Source organism: Jaculus jaculus, chromosome 9, assembly GCF_020740685.1.
Source record: "Jaculus jaculus isolate mJacJac1 chromosome 9, mJacJac1.mat.Y.cur, whole genome shotgun sequence".
Lineage (NCBI taxonomy): Eukaryota > Metazoa > Chordata > Mammalia > Rodentia > Dipodidae > Jaculus > Jaculus jaculus.
In genome coordinates, this window is record NC_059110.1 from 109,939,323 (window position 1) to 109,960,242 (window position 20,920).

The 20,920-nt window shown below is 46.3% G+C and overlaps 1 protein-coding gene and 2 pseudogenes across 1 annotated transcript in view; 2 read left to right on the top strand and 1 right to left on the bottom strand.

Moving 5' to 3' along the window:
- Kpnb1 (karyopherin subunit beta 1) overlaps nucleotides 1-10,007 on the bottom strand; it is a 45,958-nt gene extending 35,951 nt beyond the window's left edge. Inside the window, exons 1-4 of the mRNA XM_004655503.3 lie at nucleotides 9,622-10,007; nucleotides 9,442-9,500; nucleotides 6,347-6,529; nucleotides 559-759 (exon numbers count right to left, since the gene is read on the bottom strand). Of these exons, the coding sequence (XP_004655560.1) occupies nucleotides 559-759; nucleotides 6,347-6,529; nucleotides 9,442-9,500; nucleotides 9,622-9,661 (483 nt within the window). The 5' untranslated portion in view covers nucleotides 9,662-10,007. The remainder of the gene's footprint in view (nucleotides 1-558; nucleotides 760-6,346; nucleotides 6,530-9,441; nucleotides 9,501-9,621) is intronic.
- LOC123463810 lies at nucleotides 1,750-1,850 on the top strand (annotated as a pseudogene).
- Nucleotides 10,008-13,782: 3,775 nt separating the features above from the next.
- Nucleotides 13,783-14,537, top strand: LOC101599168 (annotated as a pseudogene).
- The last annotated feature ends 6,383 nt before the right edge of the window (nucleotides 14,538-20,920 follow it).

Here is a 20,920-nt window from a genome sequence, read left to right on the forward strand (position 1 = left end):
CAATCCCAACACTCAGAAGGCAGAGGTATGAGGATTGCTGTGAGCCTGAGGGCAGCTTGGACTAGAGTGAGACCTTAACTTGAGTGTGTGTGTGTGTGTGAAAACCGTATCATCATATAAAAAAAAAAACTAAATTAGAAAACCGGGCATGCTGGTGCACGCCTTTAATCACAGCACTTGGGAGGCAGAGGTAGGAGGATCACCGTGAGTTCGAGGCCACCCTGAGACTCCATAGTGAATTCCAGGTCAACCTGAGCTAGAGACCCTACCTCGAAAAACCAAAAGAAAAAAAAAAAGTAAATTAAAAAATCATTCTATTGATGGATTCCCACTCTAGGTCAGCACTGTACCACTGAGCTCAGTGAGTAAGTTTCTTTACTTTAAAGTGCAGCTAGTAATTTTAAAGATAGAGGTCTAAATTAAATAACGTAGTTCTATCTTCAAAGCACTACAGCAGCTTGGATTTTTTTATGATCCGATAGACAAATACTAGCATTACCATGTGACAGCTAGAAACAATCAAAACACATAAAGGAGATACAGTAGAGAAGAACTTACTATATCTTGGCAAATGTAACCAATAGCTTCCAAAGTCGACTCTTTCATGTGCTCTGTACTGTTGGGGTTTGTGACATTGGCCACTAGCTGAGGAATGAGTTCTGGCCACTGGTTTACTGGTATTTCTGCACAAGCAATACCAGCCACACACTGGGAGGCAGAACTAGGCCGGTAAGTTTCTGTGCCCAATGTCTGTAAAACCTAGGGGAAAAAAGAAGGGAGGACATGACATAAGACAACAATTTTGTAACCCTATCTGACCATATTTTGCCCCCACCACATTTCCTTATATCAGCATCTGTGGCTTCTCTTATTTTCTACCACACAAAAATGCCAGTTTCAGCCAGGCATGGTGGCATGTGCCTTTATCCCAGCACTTGAGAGGAAGAGGTAGGAGGATCACTGAAAATTCAAGGCCAACCTGAGACTATATAATGAGTTCAAGGTAAGCTTGGACTACAGTAAGACCCTACCTCGAGGAAAAAAAAGGCAATTTCAATACCAACACCATTTTCTAGAACCAAAAAGCAAAATGATTCCTCTTCTACAACTGGAATTCTCCAAAGCCCACATCTCTTCAACTCTCAACAAAAGTAGGAAATTAACAGTCAGAGCATTGAAAAGCAGTATCTGGGTGTGGAGGCACAAGCCTTTAATCCCGGCACTAGAGAGCAGAGGTAGGAAGACTTCGGTGAGTACGAGCCTACTAAGACTACATCAAGCCTACTAAGACTACATCATGAATTCTGGGCCAGCCTGGGGTAGAGTGAGACCCTACCTCAAAAAAAAAAAAACAAAAAAAAAAAAAACCAAAGTGGGAGAGATGGGGCCAAAAATATTCCCCCCACCCCCAGGTTGAGTCTTATTCTAGTCCAGGCTGACCTGGAATTCACTATGCAGTCTCAAAGTGGCTTTTAATGCACAGCGATCCTCCTACCTCTGCCTCATAAGTGCTGAGATTAAAGGTGTGTGCCACCATGCCTGCCCTGGGGCCAAATATTCTTGGAAGTAATATACAAGGCAGTCTTTTGTAAAAAATCTTATTTTAGTTGGGCATGGTGGTGCACGCCTTTAGCCCTGGCACTTGGGAGGCACAGGCAAGAGGATCACTGTGAGACTACAAAGTGAATTCCAGGTCAGCGTGGGCTAGCACGAGACCGTACCCCAAGATCAGCAACAAATTTTATTTTAGTGCTCACTTCAGCAGCACATATAATAATACTGGATTAAAGAGATTAGTGTGGCCCCTCTGCAAGGATGACACATAAATTTGTGAAGGGTTCTTTTTTTAATATATTTATTTTAGCTGGGCATGGTGGCACACACCTTTAATCCCAGCACCTGGGAGGCAGAGGTAGAAGGATCACTGAGTTCAAGTCCACATAGTGAATTCCAGGTCAGCCCAAGCTAGAGTGAAACCCCACCTTGAAAATCAAAACCTTTTTTTTTTCTGGGCATGGTTCCGCACACCTTTAACCCCAGCACTCAGGAGGCAGAGGTTGGAAGATCACCATGAGTTCAAGACCACTCTGAGACTACATAGTGAATTCCAGGTCAGCCTGGGCTAGAAAAAGAGCAAAACCATACCTTGGAAAACCAAAATAAAAAAGTATGTATATAGTTTTTATTTTAATTCATTTAGAAGAGGAGAGACAGAAAGAGGCAAATAGAATTGGGCTGGAGAGATGGCTCAGCAGTTTAGATGGCTCCAAAGCCTAAGGATCCAGGTTCAATTCCCCAGGACCCATGTAAGCCAGATGCACAAGGTGGTGCATGTGTCTGGAGTTCGTTTGCAGCAGCTGGAGGTCCTGGCGTTCCCATTCTTTATCTGCCTCTTTCTTTCACTTTGTGCACATGCCATGGCAATGTGTGGAGGTTACAAACACCCTCACACCTTCCACCTTATTTAAGACAGAATCTCATTTGCAACTTGGTGTACCTGCCCTTGTTGGCCCCGGGGCTTCCTGGGACTCTGTCTATCTCCCTGTAGGAGCAGACTAACTTTTAAATGGATTCTGAGTACCCAAATTCAGAGCCTCATACTTGCAGAGCAAGTGCTTTTCCCACTGGGCCATTACACCCAACACAGCATTATTTAATGGACAGAAAGATGGGCTTTAGAATGAGAATAACTCTGGCAGATGGGCCTAATTCACAAAACACTAGTCTAACATGACTCAAGGAAATGATCCTCTCACTAGTCACACTGGTGAAATGTGACAGAAGCTCCCTTCCTTCTGGGCACTAATAAAGCTGTATTGATTTATATAGGAAGCTTTTTGGTCAAGCAGCAACATCACTAAATGTAGAAAACGTTTTGAATGTTAGCAAAATTCAAGACGAAAGCTGGGTGTGGTGGCGCACGCCTTTAATCCCAGCACTCGGGAGGCAAAGATAGGAGGATTGCTGTGAGTTTGAGGCCACCCTGAGATTCCATAGTGAATTCCAGGTCAGCCTGGGCTACAGTGAGACCCTACCTCAAGAAACTAAAAAAGAAAAAAAAAAATTTCAAGACAAAGTCTAATGTTGCTTCCAATATGAAAAGGATTAGTTTTGTTTACGCTGGAATCAAAAACTGTCCTCTAACCACCAAAAGTAGTAGTCGTCAGATATGCCAAGTGCAGATCCACTTGTCATTAAGCACATCTCACTGGAAATGGTAACAACACAAGCATTTATGTAAGGGCTAAAGGCACAGGTTCAGATAAAGGATAAAGCAACAATTGACCCAGAGTTAACCATTATCACGATCAGCTAATTCAGTCCATGAACTAAGAATCACCAGTTCACTCAAAGGCAAACAGTTAACTGTTCTGGCATGAATACAGGACAAAGAATGGCTGCCAGATATTCAGACCAGCTCTGCTGACTGAGTCAGGTCACTTAGTACCCTGCTTTGTAGCTATTAGCTAATGATGAATTCCCTATCTTTCTCTCTTCTATACAGTACAACAGCAGCCCTTCCTGCCCTCACCCCAAGAGTTCTACCCAATTAACAAATGGTTACAACTGACTCAAAATGCAGGCTTTGCTCTCTACAATCAGCGAAGCTAGAACAGAACAGAAGCTGGAGACACAGCTCAGTGATGGGAGTACTTGCTACTACAGAGTGAGGTCCACGTTAGCCTGGGCTACAGTGAGACCCTGCCTTAAAAATAAATAGCTGAGCATGGTGGCGCATGCCTTCATTCCTAGCACTTGGAAGGCAGAGGTTGGAGGATCACGAGTTTGGAGGCCAACCCGAGACTACTTAGTGAATTCCAGGTCAGCCTGGGCTAGGGTGAGACCCTACCTCAAAAATAATAAGTTATAAGTAAAACAAACAGCCATACAGGTGAAAGACCACAGAATGAAACGCTTCAAAACAAGTCACGACACAAAGCAAAATCAAGGTAAACTGTTCAAAACATGAGGGGTCTAAGCCAAGCGTGGTGGCATACACCTTTAATCCCAACACTTGGGAGGCAGAGGTAGGGGGATCACTGCAAGTTTGAGGCTACCCTGAGACTACATAGTGACTTCCAGGCCAGCCTGGGGTAGAGTGAGACCCTACCTTAAAAACAAACAAACAAAAAACCACATGAGTGTCTGAATGGGTACCAACCCAATTTCAGTTTCAGTCCAGGTGGGGGGAAGGGAGGGTGAGAATTAGATGTAAGACCCTATATCTCAAAAAAAAAAAAAAAAAAAAAACCCAAAGTAGTTTTAGGGGCTCATTAGTTAAAGCATTTTGCCTGCAAAGCCTAATGACCAGGGTTTCCATTCCCCACTACCCATATAAAGTGAGATACACAAAATGGTGCATTCATCTGGAGTTCATCTGCAGTGGCTAGGGGCTCTGGCACGCCCGTTCTCTCTTTCTCCAAGTAAATAAATAAAATATTTTTAAAAGTAGTTTTTTGGAAAGACTTTGTAATGGAATATGTTTGATTTATATCAAACAGCTGGAGGAAAGAGATTAAATGCAATGTGGATATAAATAATTTTACCAAAGAAGTTGGCTTTCCTAACCTATTTTCCTGTCACATGTACCTCAAAATGCAAGATTTGTGAAGAGGTCCACAAAGAGAAACATGTGCCTTAAGGGGGACTTTTTTTGGTCTAAAGCTAGTAACTAGAACCAGCAAATAGCAAAGATGATGTCATAACTTATGACCTGGGCCAAATACAAGAGAACCCTCCCCCCTTTTACCTTAAATACCTAGAAAAAATGTTTAACTCACTCCCCCGACAGCCTTTTGGCCTTACTCATGAACTAAAGACAAAAGGTAAACCTGTGCTGGAGATGCCTTAGCAGTTAAGGCATTTGCCTGCAAACCCAGAGGACCCAGGTTCAATAACCCAGGATCAATGTAAGCCAGATGCACAAGGTGGTGCATGTATCTGGAGTTCATTTGCAGTGGCTGGGGCCCAGGCATGCCCATTCTCTCTCTTTCTCAAGTAAGAATAAAATATTTTATAAAAGACACGTGTTCTGAATCCTTTGCTTTAGTTACACAGTTATAATTCAACAAGAAAGTCACAAAAACGTCACGATAGCTGGCGCATGCCTTTGGTCCCAGCACTCAGGAGGAAGAGGTAGGAGGATCGCCATGAGTTTAAGGCCACTCTGTCACTACATAGTGAATTCCAGGTCAGCCTGGGCTACAGTGAGACCCTACCTCCTTGGAAATCCAAGAAGATGAAAAACAAAAGACAGCACATTTTTTCTCAAAATTCATCACTTCACTCTGTAAACACTTTGAAGGATTATGTTCCTAAAGAAACTCTACATAAAAGAGCATTAATGCCATACTGCTACTCAGCAAACTCTTTAAATACTCAAGGCCCAAGACATCATCTCATTCTCCTAACACCTCATAGTATCATTTCTAAAACACCAAAGAATGAAAAGCATCCACAGTTCAGAAGTTCAACAAGGGCTAGGTACTATATCATTGTCAAAGAATCATTTAGAGTTTCAAAAATATCCCTGGCACTGAGAGATGGTTGAAGGCACTTGCTTGCAAAGCTTGATGGCCTGGGTTTGATTCCCCAGCACCTACAAAAAGCCAAATGTAAAAGTGATATATGTTTGTTTGCAGCAGCAAGAGATTGGTGTGCCCATACATGCATGCACACACGCAAATAAAAATATCTGAGGAGAGGAAGAACCAGAGAAATCTGAAGCTGGGGACCAGCTAGACATTAGCAGGGGAAACAGATGCTGTCTCAAAGAGAGTGGAAATCAGATGCGGATGGAAGAGGCTTTGTACATGCTAGGCAAGCCTGTACCTCTGAGTTAATTCTCTACATCTGAAGATATAATGCAATTCCTTAGGTAATGGTGATTTTATATATATAGTACCATAATTTACGCTTCTCATATTCTTCAGAGAGATCCCAATTAAAATTACCCAAACTGGGCTGGACAGATATTGAGCAGTTAAGGCACTTGCCTAAGCCAAAGGATCTAGGTTCAATTCCCCAGGAGCCACATAGGTCAGATGCACAAGGTAGTACACAGGTCTGGAGTTCATTTGCAGTGGTTGAGGCCCAGGTGCACCCATTCTCTCCCTCCTTCTCTCTCAAATAAATAAAAATAAAAGTTGCCTAAACTGCTACAGGCTACCTCAGTCATCTAAAAAGGAATTCCAACACATTAACAAACTTGAGACTTTAATCAAATGTAAATTTTATCTTCAGATGTTTATTCTAGAAATCTATCACAGTCAAGCTCTCTATCTCATGAAAATGACAAATAATGTTATTTATGACTTATGACAAAAAGGAGATGAAATCTACTCACATAGTTCTTGACTTCCCGCCGAGCATTGGCATCAATAGCAAGCCACCTCTGCTGATACTGTGCCTTGATATCTGGATCTTTTGATGTCAAAGAGTTCTTGATTTGTAAACCAGCTGCAACTCTGGCAACCTGACTATTTCCTGGATTTGCCAGCACTCTGGACAGTTCCACAAGGAAAGTAGGCTGTTAAGACAAGATGCATTTGTGAACAAAAATAGCTTGGAAATATCACCATTTCAGGAATACCAAACTAACATAGGGGGAGAAAAAAAGTTTAGGACATGTCAGGAAACTGCAAAATATCTACTTAAAGGTGGGATCAGTGGTGCATGCCTATAGTCCCAAATGTCTGAGACCAGGCCAGCCAGGCCACATAGCAAGAAGTGCCGGAGAACCTGAATCAATTCCTAGACCCCCACATAAAAAAGCAGAAAGCTGTGGAAGGCTTGTAATCCAGCACAATGACCTTGAGGTGTGATGAGAGGCAGAGGCAGGATTTCCAAGAAGCTCAAGTAAAAAACCCACAAATTTTAAAATAAAAAATTAAAAAGCCTGGCATGATGGCACATGTCTTTAATCAAAGCACTCAGGAGGCATAGGTAGGAGGACTGCCATGAGTTTGAGGCCACCGTGAGACTGCAGAGTAAATTCCAGGTCAGCCTGGACTAGAGACCCTACCTTAAAAACACAAAAATAAATAAATAAAAGCCATGCTTAGTGGTGCATGCCTTTAATCCCAGCACTTGGGAGGCAGAGGTAAGAGACCACTGTGAATTTGAGACCAGCTTGGAACCGCAGAGAGAGTACCAGTACTAGGCTAGAAATGAGACTTTATCTCAAAAAAAGTACAAGTCCTACTAAAATGTTGGTATATGAAGACCTCCTACTTCTGCTGCAATCTAACACTTCTGAGAACTGACTTCCTATTAAGATGTTCTACTGTACCCAAATCTTCTGATGAGACTCCCAGAATTAAACCACGTTTGCCAACCTAGGAGTTGGTGGATTCTCCTAGATACATTATTTCCCAAGTATTTTTTTTGGGGGGGATCAGGTTTTGTTTTTTTTTCAAGATAGGGTCTCACTATAGTCCAAGTTGATCTAGAACTCAACTCTATAGTCTAAGGCTAGCCTTGAACTCACAGCAATACTCCTACCTCTGCCTCTGGAGTGCTGGGATTAAAGGTATCCGCTATCACACCAAGTCAAGTATTTTTAGGAACACCTGACACTCAAAAAAAAAAAAAAAAACAAAACAAAGATACTCAGGGCAGCTCTTGATCGTATGGCAGCAAGCAATCTTTTATTAAAAAAAAAATACACACACACACATCTAAAACAATCCTCTACACTTTAAAGTATTCAGCAAAATGAAAAAAAAACATACTTATATGGAAAAATCATTAACAAATATTTAGAACCAAGCACAAACTATGAGGGACTGAAGAGATGGCTCAGTGGTTAAGGTGCTTGCCTGCAAAGCTTAATGACTCAGGTTCAATTCCCCAGGACCCACATAAAGCCAGATACATGGTGCATGCATCTGGAGTTTGCAGGGGCTAAGGGCCCTGGCATGCCCATTCATCCTTTCCGTCCGTCTCTCTGCTTGCAAATAAATTAATTTTAAATAGATGCCTTCTTGCCTGGTATGATGGTGCCCATCTTTAATCCCAGCACTCGGGAGGTAAAGGTAGAAGGATTGCTGTGAGGTTGAGGCCAGCCTTGGGACTAGTGAATTCCAGGTCAACCTGGGCTAGAGTAAGACTGTACCTCCAAAAACCAATAAAGATACTTTCTTTAAAAATAAAAATCATAAAGATAAAAAAATTAAGATAAGATACCACTCCAAAAATAGTACTGAAGATTCCTATACATTTTGTACTTAAATGCTACAAAAACGGAATTCCTAAAAGTTGTATTAGGTACCACTAAACAATGTTAGGAGTAAAAGATACAAGGCTTCTTGCAAATTAAAGCAAAAAAAAAAAAAAAAAGAAAAAGACTCTGAGGTGGAATTGTCAGTTTAGACTAGAAGGAAAATCTTTTCCAGGTAAAGGATAAAAAGTTCTAAGAGTGCATAACACACACCCAGGGAATGAAGTTTGTATAAACAATTGTGTTATTACTTTGCCAAGAAATCGCAAAGGTACACATCTGGTTACAGTATTATTTCGAAGGATTACTTATTACCTTTTAAAAGATGTTGTCAGGTACCATCCACCCTTCCCTCTGCTCCCATCCTCCCAGCAGCAGAGGGACACCAAAGAGAAACATTTCTGGTACCAGGCTGTTTCAACGAACCTCATCCACATTTTCCTATACAAAGGTCAGTCTCCTAGCAGACTTATGTTTTTTCTGGACCCCTTAAATTTGAAAATGTGAAAAATGAGGAACTTCTCTGACTTCTCTGTGATTTCACAGCGAACAGGACCAATCTCAAGGATGAGGCTCAAGTCTCGTGGTCGCAAAACCCTAACGTTTAGATCTCCATTCACTCAAGTCCAGGTGTATACATACACACATCGCGGAGAAATAATCAGGCAGAAAGGCGAAAATATATGGGAAAGGGTTCAAAGGAAGCTGGGTGGCAGGCCTGGCCTTGAACACAGATTTCGGTAGGTAGGAAAGAGAAGAGCTCTGGAAAGTGGGTGCAGAAAACCACAGGGACCACGGGATAAGGAGGAGAAACCTTCCAGGGCCAGCACAGGGCAGGCAGCCGCGGCCCGGAGCTTCCACATGGCCCCTAGGCCCGGCTCCCCCACCCCCACCCTTGCTGAACACGCAGCGCGGTGCAACCTAACATCCCTTCTCTCCCTCATTCTCCCTCCCGCTGCACCGCCGCCCTCAGGCCGCACAGCGATTGGATGGCGGTCACCCCGGCGCGCCGCACCATTGGCCAGCCGCTGGGCCCGGGGCGGGACACACCCACCGGCTTCCCGATGGCGGGGTTAGGTTGGACCGAGTGGTGGTGGGGGGGAGGGGGAACGAGATGGGGCGGGGTGGGTTCCTGAGGCCTGGGCCTCCCGGAGGGCGGGAAGGCCCGCACGCAGGGATGGGGAACGCGGCGGGATGGGGCGCGGCGGGGCGGCACGCACCAGGTTCTCTACGGCAGCACGCTCCAGGAACTTCTGCGCTGCTTCCAGCTCCAGCCGATCTGGGGGAGGGAGGTGGGGGGTGGGGAGAGGAAAGTGGGAAAGAGAGCAGGGTCAGAGGGGCCGGGCTCCCCTCCCCCACCGCAGTCACCTCAACCCGACCCCCCGGCCCCCGCGTCCTACCCGGAGACACGGTCTTCTCGAGGATGGTGATCAGCTCCATGGCGAAGGTGGTGGCTCAGGCGACTGCTCCCAAGACGACGGCCGGGCCTCTCGGGCGGCGGCTCTCACTGGGGATGGGGGTTGGGGGGTCGGGTGGGAAGGGAGGGTGGGGTAAGGGGGCGGGGGGTCACCACAAGCCCATTCACTGGCTCCCTCCGGACAGGCGCTCCGGTTCTCTTCCCTCCCCACTCTCCTTCCTTCCGCCCTTCCTAAGTGTGCGGCTGGCGGCAGCGGCAACTGCTCCTCTGGCGGCGGGGGAGGGACCCCGGGGGCAGCTCAGAGCGCGGCTGGTGCTCGGCTGGCGGAGGGAGAAAGAAGGAAGGCAGGCAGTGAGAGAGGCGGCTCGCAGGGAGGGTGAGAGAGAGAGAGGGAGGGAGGGAGGAAGGCGGAGGGATATTCGGGCCGGACTTCTCCGCGGCGGCACCGCGCTCCGCGGCGATTGGCTGCGGCCTTGGCCACGCGGAATCTCCGATTGGTCAGGAGCTCCGCGTTGAAGAGCCGCCCTACGCTAACTGGCCCGCTGGTTTCAAGGCCCCGGAGTTGACTAGGCGGGTAGCGAAATAGAGGGCGCGTATTGGCGGAGAGGAGGGACTTTGGGGTGGGGCCGGTGAAGGCAGGGCGCTGATTGGCCTAATCTGGTAAAGGCCTTGCGCTCAAGACGGACCGTGCGCTGGGCAGAGGAGGTGGGCGGAAGGTAAGGGTCGGATCCCGCCCGATTGGTTGGGATATGAGACGTTGATTAGGTCGCCCAGGGAGAACTAGAGAGGAGTTCGGGGTCGCGGCGCGCCAAGGCGGCAGGCGCCCCACTGCTGGAGGAGCCTGGCGCGGGGCACGTCGGGACGCCCCCGGGAAGGGGCGGAGCTGGGCGAAGGCCTCTCGGACTGGGTCCGGGGAAAGCGCGGGTCACTCTTAAGGGGCGTGTTGAGGGAAAGAAGCTTTCGCGGGCCTGGCGGGGGGAGGGGGGCGGGGGAAACCGTTAAAGTCCTGCGCCGCGCCCACCGGAAGCTGCCGTCCTGGCGAAGTGTCTCGGGAGCATCCTACTCGGCCGAGGCGGTCCCCGGGGACCATGTGGTGCGATTTGCAATGTGCGGATGTGGAAATTGAAGCCCAGAGAGATTGGAGCACTTGCCCAAGGTCACACAGCCCATGAACGGCTGAATGAGGACTGGGCACAGGCGCGCCTCGTTACCCATCTGCAGGGTTTAACCGCTGGGCGGTGATGTAGACCCCAGCTCTTAAGAACCCCAAAGGCTGAGGACGCCTATAATAGGCACAACCTTGAACCGGAAACGTGTCTGCCCTAGCAACCAGCACACGTGCATGGACTGGGCGTGGTGGCGCACATTTGCAATCCACCGGCGGTGAGAGCCAGAGAGGGCTAAGGCTGGATTGCTTGCAGATTTCGAGGCTAGCCTCGGCTGCAGTGTAGTGATGATCTGTCAAACGAGCAGGGGATGGAGTTCACTGGGTAGAGGGCTTGCTTCGTGTGCACAAAATCCTGGGTCTCATCAACATTTCATACGCCCGGTGTGGTGACATGGTCCTGTAACCCCAGCACTTGAAAGGTGGAGGCAGGAGCGACAACAACAACAAAAAAACTTGTGCATGCAGTTTCTTGACCACCCTTATCCCCTCACTGAAACCAGAGTTCCATTCAGGTTAAGGATTTCTGGAGCTGTGAACATCTTCGCCTTACTGATCTAGGATTAGTGGGATTTAGAGCTCCATACTATATAGTATGAGCTTGTGAAATGATCCCCCTACACTCGCCACACTGGAGAAGCCTGGAGAATTATGTTCTATGAGGGGACAGACAAAAATTAGGAAGGCTTACCTAGCTGCTTTTGAAATTAGACGTATATATCTGTGTGTTTGTATTATATATAATAGATAGAGTGAACCCATTTCCTTGCATTCCAAGATACTAAGCCAAAAAAATACATACGTATGTATGTTTGTATATACGTATACATGCATGCATATATATACATACACACATATATGTATGTATGTATGTAGAATGGGGAGGGCTTTAAAAATATTTACGTGCAAGCAAGGAGAGAGAGAGAGAGAGACAGAGATAGAATGGGCATACCAGGGCCACCAGCTACTGCAAACGAACTCCAGATGCATGCACCACATTGAGTATTGGGCTTTATGTGGATACTGGAGGACTTGAACTTGGGTTGTCAGGCTTTACAAGCAAATGCCTTAGCCACTGACCCTTCTCTCCAGCCCCACCACCCTTTAAAAAATATTTTTATTTATTTACAGGGGGAGGCTTTTTAAGACAGGGTTCTCTGGCGGGTCATGGTGGCATATGCCTTTAATCCCAGCACTCAGGAGGCAGAAATAGGAGGATCACAATGAGTTCAAAGCCACCCTGAGACTCCATAGTGAATTCCAGGTCAGCCTAGGCCAAAGTGAGACCCTACCTCGAAAAAACAAAACAAAACAAAAGACAAGGTTCTCAGTAGTCCGGACTGCTCTGGAACTCTATGTAGCTCAGGCTGGCCTCATACTTTCCACATCCTTGTATGGTGGTCTCCCAGTTGTTGGGATTACAGGTGTGAGCCACCAAAACAGGCTCTATACTTTATTAGACCCACTCCACTGCCCTACCCTGTAGACCTACTGAATCCTTAAGAGGGAAAAAGTAGTCTTTCTGTGCTAGAGAGATCTGTGGTTAAGAAGCCAGGGACATCATTCCTGATTTCGTCCCTAACCCTATTTTGTAACTAGTTGATTTCCCATGGTTTAACAGTTCTAATCCTAGCCTTTTGCTCTAACTGTAGAAAGTGAGGGAGAAATAGGTGCCCCAACTAGGGGATGACCCAAAGAGGTAAAGAAGAAATGTCACCCCGCCTGTTTTGGTGGGACTGGAATTCAGCATCTGATCCAGTCTCATCCTTCAGCAACAGCAACTTCTTTTTCCGCAACCTGGCCAGCTCTTGAGTCCAAACCAGTGAGCGCTCCCCCAGACTCACCTGAACTTGATGGTAAAGTATACCCCAATAAAGCTTACCTGAGGAGCTGGAAGGATGGCTTAGTGATTAAGGCAATTGCTTGCAAAGCCAAAGGACCCAGGTTCGATTCCCCAGGACCCACATTAGCCAGATGCACAAGGTGGTGCATGCATATGGAGTTCGTTTTCAGTGGCTGGAGGCCACTGGTGTGCCCATATTCTCCTTCTCTCCCCCCCTCCCTCCCTTTCTCTCTCTTCCTCCTTCCTCTGTCAAATAAGTAAATAAATATAGAATTTTTTTTAAAAAAAAAGCTTACCTGAGTTGCCTGCCTGGTGGGCAAGACTTGTTGAGTGTTTATTTCTCTTCACCTGAACTCAGGGTTCATAGGAATGACCCGGGGCAGATTTTCTCCTCTTTTTTTTCTTACTCTCTTCTAAGTTATGAGTCCTTTACTAACTAACCTCAGCTTCCATTTATCCTAATGTGAAGAAGAGGGCATTTTATTCTCTTGCTCCACTTTCCATGTGAGTGTGTATGTGTGTTTCTTTAAGCTCTTCAATTTTCCTGGAAAACCCCCTTCATATTTATGTGAATGGGCTCCCAGGTCCTGCTTTCACATCAACGTGTATATCCATTCCAGCTTTCTCCCTGGATTCAGAATTACCCCCTAAATAAAATACAAAAATGTATCCTTCTCAGTCTGTATATTTTAGTTTTCTTTGTTGTTGTTGTTTGTTTTTTCAAAGTAGACTGTAGCCCAGGCTGACCTGGAATTCACTTTGTAGTCCCAGGCTGGCCTTGAACTCAGTGATCCTCCTACCTCTGCCTCTCAAGTGCTGGAATTAAATGTGTACACCACCACACCCCGCTAGTCTGTGTATTTCAATTCCTTGTTAATAGACAAGAGAGCTAGATGCAGTGGCACACATCTTTTAAACCCGGCACTCAGGAGACAGAGAGGTAGGAGGATCACTATGAGTTGGAAACCAGCCTGAGACTACATAGTGAATTCCAAGTCAGCCTGGGCTAGAGAACAAGACCCTAACTCAAAAAAAAAAAAAAAAAAAATCCAGGAATGTTTCCACCAGCGGGCTTTCCACCCTGTGCGCGAGCTCGGGCTGGTGGTGGCTCTCGGCTGGGAGTTGAAGGCCCACCGTAGACATGTTGGAGCGGCAAACGCGGTCTGGAGGAGCCACTCAGCTCTCTGGGCCCAAGGCACCATGTAAGTCTCTACGGAGGTCCCAAAGAAGATCAGGCTCTGACCTCCCAAGCATCCTGCCTGATATCTGGCAGAAGACACCCCAAGCAGTTAGCGTCAGAAAACCCATCATTTTGAAGAAGAGCGTGGCTCATGCTGTAAAAATCCCAGATGTCCAGTCGCCTAGCATGAGCCCTAGGATTGCTTTCATCTTGGAAAAGGAAAACAACCCTCCTGTCAGGGAGCCCACTAAGGAGGACCTCTTCAAGCCTTGCAGTGTCCCTGTCACGCCCTCCACCACTCCTGTGCTATACAACCTCAATGTCGAGTCCAACTTCAAGGAAGGAGAGCTGGATGCTAGAGACTTGGATATGTCCAAGAAGGTCAGGTGATCCTACAGCCTCCTAGAGACCTTCAGTTCTGCCGCCACCTCTACCCCAGACCACGGGTCCTGGTTTGGTTTTGAGAGGCTTGAAGACTTGCCTAGCATCTCACCTGTAGTGTATCCAAAGTTAATCAATATCCCAAAGGTCCCTGTGAAGCCCTGGGCTCCAGACACAACACTTCCTGGAATATCTCCCCCAGTCATGAAAGAGAAACGAAAGAAGAAGGTGGTTCCTCAGATCTTGTTGGAGCTGGATGAGTGGGCTGCGGCCATGAATGCTGAGTTTGAAGCTGCTGAGCAGTTTGATCTTCTGATTGAATGAGATGAAGTGGGGTACACCCAGCCAGGTTCCCCTCCTGTCTCTGAACTACTGCCCTTTCAGCAGAACAAGACACTTGGGGTCCTCTGTACTGGCCTTGTTACCCAGGCAGGTGTTGATGGACACTAATGATGTTTTGACTGGTCACCTGGTAACCCTGTTTTTCTGTTCCCCAGAGTATTGCGGGTGAGGGGCCACCTCTGATCTGAACCAGGCCCAACAGAACTTGGACTGCCCTTACAGAGTTGTCCTCTGCTGGTGGCTTTGAGCCCAGTCACTAACCAATCTGTAAAGAGGCTTTGGGTCCCTAGGGTTTCCTAGTCTGTGCTATAGACAGAGAGAATTCATGGGCTGGGGCAGTAGCCTTGAGAAAGAAGCTGAGCATGCAGCCTCTCTATGAGCTGAGACATGAAGGGAGGTCACCATGGCTGGGTTTCACACTGTAAGCAGTTGCTACACAGGAACTGTGTTAGGCATCTGTGTTCTGCTGTGGACATGTGGATAAGTAGGACACTGCTGGTTGAGGCAAAGAAGTATGCTTCATGGTTGTGGTCTCCACATGCCTTCAAGCTGAGGCTCCTAGCCTCTGACTTATCGCCTGTACAGAGACAAAGTTGAGCCCCTTGTCACTCATCTGTTTCTCGCAAAATGTGCTGCACCATGTCCTGAGCCTGGGATGTGGGTCGGAAGGTCCCATTCCTGCTAGTGTTTTGTAAGTATAGTTGTAAAGTACTGGGCAGCTTTTCCATGCAGCCAGAAAGCTGCAGGGTTGGTAACTCACTTTTAGCTTCGTTAGTTCACAAAACCACTGTCAAAGGAGGTGCTAGGAGCTGAAATGGTGTGGAGTGCATCTTGTCTGTGGGGAACTGCTCCCAGTTTTCTCAATTATGTAAAAGTGTGGCTTCAACGGCTGTCCTTCCCACTGTACCTCAGGCCCTTGGATTTCTGGTGTTTAGAAGTTCATGGAAGTAGAGGTTGAAGGAGTGAGGAGCAGGGGAATGACAAGCACCAGGGAGATGAACACTCAGGGTGTGGATGGAACATGCCAGGCGTCTGCTCAGTGCCTTGTGTTCCGCCAAGCCTGCAAGCAAGCCTCCTGGCCAGGCACGCCCAGGTGACTTTGAACACCGACTAGGACTGTGGTCCTCACTGGTTTCTGCAGTCAGGAGGAGCTGGGTGATGTTGAATTGAGTGCTGAAAACCTTTCTCTGTCCAAGAGGAACTAACAGTGCAGCATAAGGGAAAAGTGGGGCTTCTGTTCAAATAAACTTGATTAAAGAGTTAAAAAAAAAAATCCATTAAGGGGCTGGAGATGGAGAGATAGCTCAGCAGTTAAGGTACTTGCTTGCAAAGCCTGATGGCCTGGGTTCAATTCCCCAGTACCCACGTAAAGGCAGATGCACAAAGTGGAACATGAATCTGGAGTTTGTAGTAGGAAGAGGCTGTCATGTGTCCATACTTAAACATTACACACACTTTCTCCTTGCAAATAAATAAATAAAATATTTTTTAAGTAGCTGGGCATGATGGTGCATGCCTTTAATCATCCCAGCACTTGGGAGGCCGAGGTAGGACGATGGCTGTGAGTTTGAAGCCAGCCTGAGACTGCATAGTGAATTCCAGGGCAGCCTGAGCTAGAGTGAAAGAAACCCTATCTCGAAAAGCCAAAGAGAGAGAGAGAAAAGAACAAAGACAAATGCTGAAGTTAAAGATTGTTTTTCAGTCTTACTGTGCCATTCCTGCTTAACTTCTGGAAAGTTCTGGAGGTACACAGCACTGCAATGCCAGGCAGTGGCTTCTCCAGTGACGAGCTCACAACTTTCCCACCCAGTGCCTCAGGAGACCACAGCAATGCCAGCTGGCAGAGTTGGAGAGAGATCCTCAGCCTCACTGGGACTGAAGAAGGATGGGCATCCAGCTTGAGTACCCGCCCAAAGTTCACAGCTGTTTCCACATGACCTTTCTTCCAAGACATCCAGGAAAGCTGCAAGACTTAACTTCTGTTTCATCTTCAACTCTTGGAAGCAGAGAGGCTGTTATCTTGAAAACACCTCCTCTGGCCCCCACCTCTTGCCTTGGCTTTGACTGGCTCCTCTTTCTGCTCCTTGAACAGGCTGTGACTTGTGGCCCCAGCATCTTGGCATCGGCTGCATTTTCTTGATTGCCAATCTAGCTGGTTCCTTCTCATTACTTCTCCTTCCAGGTGCCATGTGATGCTGACCCAAACCACCCTGTCTCGTGTCCCCAGTACATTCCCAGCTCTGGGTTTTTCAAGACCGAGCAGAGCGAGAGGGGCTGGAGAAATGACTCAGAGGTTAAAGGCATGTGCTTAAAAAGTTGATGGTCTGGGTTTGATTTCCCAGTACCCGCATAAAGCCAGATGCACAAAGTGGCAAGTGAGTCTGGAGTTTGTAGCAACACAAGACCCTGATGTACCCATACTCTCATAAATAAAAAATACATTATAACATAAATAAACCAGGAGATGGTAAAGTGCTTACCACACAAGCATGAGGACCTGATCCCTAATACCCACATAAAAATAAATAAATAAAAGAGAGAAAACAGACCAGCAATACCTGCTTATAATTCAGCACTGGAGAAGCTGAAACAGTGTATTGCTGGGATTTGCTAGCCCTAGCCAAATAAGTAAACTCCAGGCTCAGGGAGAAGACCTGTATCAATAAATAAGGTGGAGGGCTGGAGAGATGGTTTAGTGGTTAATCGCTTGCCTATGAAGCCTAAGGACCCCGGTTCGAGGCTCAATTCCCCAGGATCCACGTTAGCCAGATGCACAAGGGAACAGACACGTCTGGAGTTTGTTTGCAGTGGCTGGAGCACCCATTCTTTCTCTTTCTGTGCTCATTTTCTCTCTGTCTGTTCCTCTCAAATAAATAAATAAAAATAATAAATAAGGTGGAGAGCAATTGAAGACAACACAAGATGTCAACCTCTGGCCTCCAGATACACACACGCTCACACACACACACACGTACCCACATGCACGTGTGTCCACACATATGAGCACACATCATATACATGCAAAGAAAAAAGAGCAAGAATTCTGATGTCTTCCCATTGTCCTTTAGTTAGAATTTAGCAACATTAACATGGCTATTTTGGGGCCTTTCCCACCTCTTTAGACCTGTCTTGCACATTTTCTTTCTTCCAACTACCCTGGGTTTCTTTTCTTTCTTTCTTTCTTTCTTTTTTTTTTGTTTTTTGTTTTTGTTTTTGTTTTTCAAGGTAGGGTCTCACTCTAGCCCAGGTTGACCTGGAATTCACTATGTATCTCAGGGTAGCCTCGAACTCATAGTAATCCTCCTACTTCTGCCTCCCGAGTGCTGGGATTAAAGGCCTGCGCCACCACGCCCGGCTTTTCTTTTCTTTTTAAAGAATATTTTATTTTTATTTATTTGAGAGAGAAAGAGAGAGAGAATAGGCAGGCCAGGGCCTCCAGCTGCTGCAAACTCCAGATGTATGTACCACCTTGTATACCTGGCTTATGTGGGTCTTGGGGAATCAAACTTGGGTCCTTTAGCTTTTCAGACAAGCGCCTTAACCACTAAGCCATTTTTTCAGCCCTCATTTCTTCTCCCCACCAACCCCTTTGGAGGTAGGGTCTCACTTTAACCCAGGCTGACCTGGAATTCACTACATAGTCTCAGGCCTCGAACTCAGTGATCCTGTTACCTCTGCTTCCTGAGTCCTGGGATTAAAGGTGAGTGCCACCATGCCAAGCTCCTTTCCTTTTCCTTTCCTTTCCTTTTTTCTTTCTTTCCTTCTTTCTTTCTTTCTTTCTTTCTTTCTTTCTTTCTTTCTTTCTTTCTTTCTTTCTTTCTTTTTCTTTTTCCAGAAGTATTTTTTTTTAATTTTTTAATTTATTTATTTGAGAGTGACAGAAAGACAGATAGAGGGAGAGAGAGAGAATGGGTGCGCCAGGGCTTCCAGCCTCTGCAAACGAACTCCAGATGCGTGCGCCCCCTTGTGCATCTGGCTAACGTGGGACCTGAGGAACCGAGCCTCGAACCGGGGTCCTTAGGCTTCACAGGCAAGCGCTTAACCGCTAAGCCATCTCTCCAGCCCAGTATTTTGTTTTTATTCATTATCTGAGAGAGAAAGAGGCAGAGAGAGAGAAAGAATGGGTGCATCAGCTCCAACTGTTGTAAATGAACTCCAGAAGTATGTGCCACCTTGTGCATCAGGCTTACATGGGCTCTGGGGAATTGAACCTGGTCTTTTGGCTTTACAGGTAAGCACCTTAACCACTAAGCCATCTCTCCAGCTCATTTATGTCTTTTTTAAATTATTTTTTTTTATTCATTTGAAAGTGATTGAGAGAAAGAGACAGAGAAAATGAGTGCACCAGGACCAGATGCACAAGGGGGCACATGCATCTGGAGTTCCTTTGCAGTGCCTGGAGGTCCTGACATGCCCATTCTCTCTCTCTCTCCCCCTCTTTCTCTGTTAAATAAGCAGAACTCAAGGTGCTTGTGCCACTTATAACTATTTTTATTTATTTATTTATTTTTATTTATTTATTGGGGGGCACATGCCAGGGCCTCTAGCTACTGCAAATGAACTCCAGGCAAACGTGCCACCATGTGCATCTGGCTTACATGGGTTCTGAGGAATTGAAGCTGGGTCTTAGGCTTCACAGACAAGTGCCTTAACAAATGAGTCATTTCTCCACAACCCCCAATTTTTTTTTTAAATTTTTTGTTTATTTTTATTTATTTATTTGAGAGTGACAGAGAGAGAAAGAGGCAGAGAGAAAGAGAGAGAGAGGAGAGTGGGCATGCCAGGGCTTCTAGCCACTGCAAACGAACTCCAGACACGTGTGCTCCCTTGTGCATTTGGCTAACGTGGGTCCTGGGGAATCGAGCCTTGAACCAGGGTCCTTAGGCTTCACAGGCAAGCGCTTAACCTCTAAGCCATCTCTCCAGCTCCCCCCGCCCTTTTTAACGTATGTGGGAATGGGAGTGTGTAAGAGTGTGGGTAGTGTGCATGTGGAGGTCAAAGGATAACCCTGAGTGTCAGTTCTTACCTTCCACCTTTGTTTTTTGTTTTTTGGTTGTTGTTTTTTTTTTTGAGGCAGAGCCTCTAACTGTTTACTGCCAAGTTGACCAGGAACTGGCCTGTGAGCTTCTGGGAGATTCTCCTACCTTTGTCTCCCTTCTTACTGATGCTGGGATCACAGGTGCTTGTGCTGCCTCTACTATGTTCAGCTTTATGTAGATTCTGGGTATCTGAACCTGGATACTCATGCTTGGGCAGCATGCCTTTATCTGCTGAGTCATCTCCCCAGTCTCTCTTGTCTTGGTTTGGTATGGTTTGGTTTGTTTGAGGCAGGGTCTCACTCTAGCCCAGGGTAACTGGAACTCACAGCAATCTGCTAACCTCAGCCTCTCAAGTGCTCAGTTTGTATTATTTGGGGGTTTCGAGGTAGGTTCTCACTCTAGCCCAGGCCGACCTATGTAGTCTCAGGGTGGCCTCGAACTCACAGTGATCCTCCTACCTCTGCCTCCTGAGTGCTGGGATTAAAGGCATACGCCACCACACCTGGTTTTTTTTTTTTTTTTTAAATGAGAGAGAGAGAATGGGCACATCAGAGCCTTCAACCGCTGCAAATGAACTCCAGACACGTGCTATCTTATGTATCTGGCTTACATGAGTCCTGGAGAATTGAACATGGGTCCTTTGGCTTCGCAGGCAAGCACCTTAAGTGCTAAGCCATCTCTCCAGCCCTTAGCGGTTAAGGTGCTAAGGTGCTTGCCTGTGAAGCCTAAGGACCCATGTTTGATTCTCCAGATCCTCCCACATAAGCCAGATGCACAAAGGTGAGGCAAGCACAAGGTCGCACATGCCCACTATGTGGAGTTTGATTGCAGTGGCTGAGGCCCTGATGTGCCAATTTTCACTCTCCCTCTGTCGCTCGCTTGTTCTCTTTCTTCGCTGTTCATATATATATATATATATATATATATATATATATATATGTACGTATGTATATATATCACATATATATTATATATATATATCACATATATATTATATAATATATATGTGATTTATTTATTTCCAAGGAGAGAGAGAAAGAGATGGAGAGAATGGATGTGCCAATGAACTCCAGATGCATGTGTCACTTTGTGCATCTGGCTTTACATGGGTACTGAGGAATCGAACCAGGATCCTTAGGCTTTGTAGGCTACTGCCTTAACCACTGAGCCATCTCTCCAGCCCTTGTTTCTTGTCTTTTTTCCTTCTTTTTATTTTTATTTTTATTTTTTTGAGGTAGGGTCTCACTCTAGCCAAGGCTGACCTGGAATTCATTATGTACTCTCAGGGTGGCCTTGAACTCACAGTGAGCTGAACCTCCTACATCTGCCTCC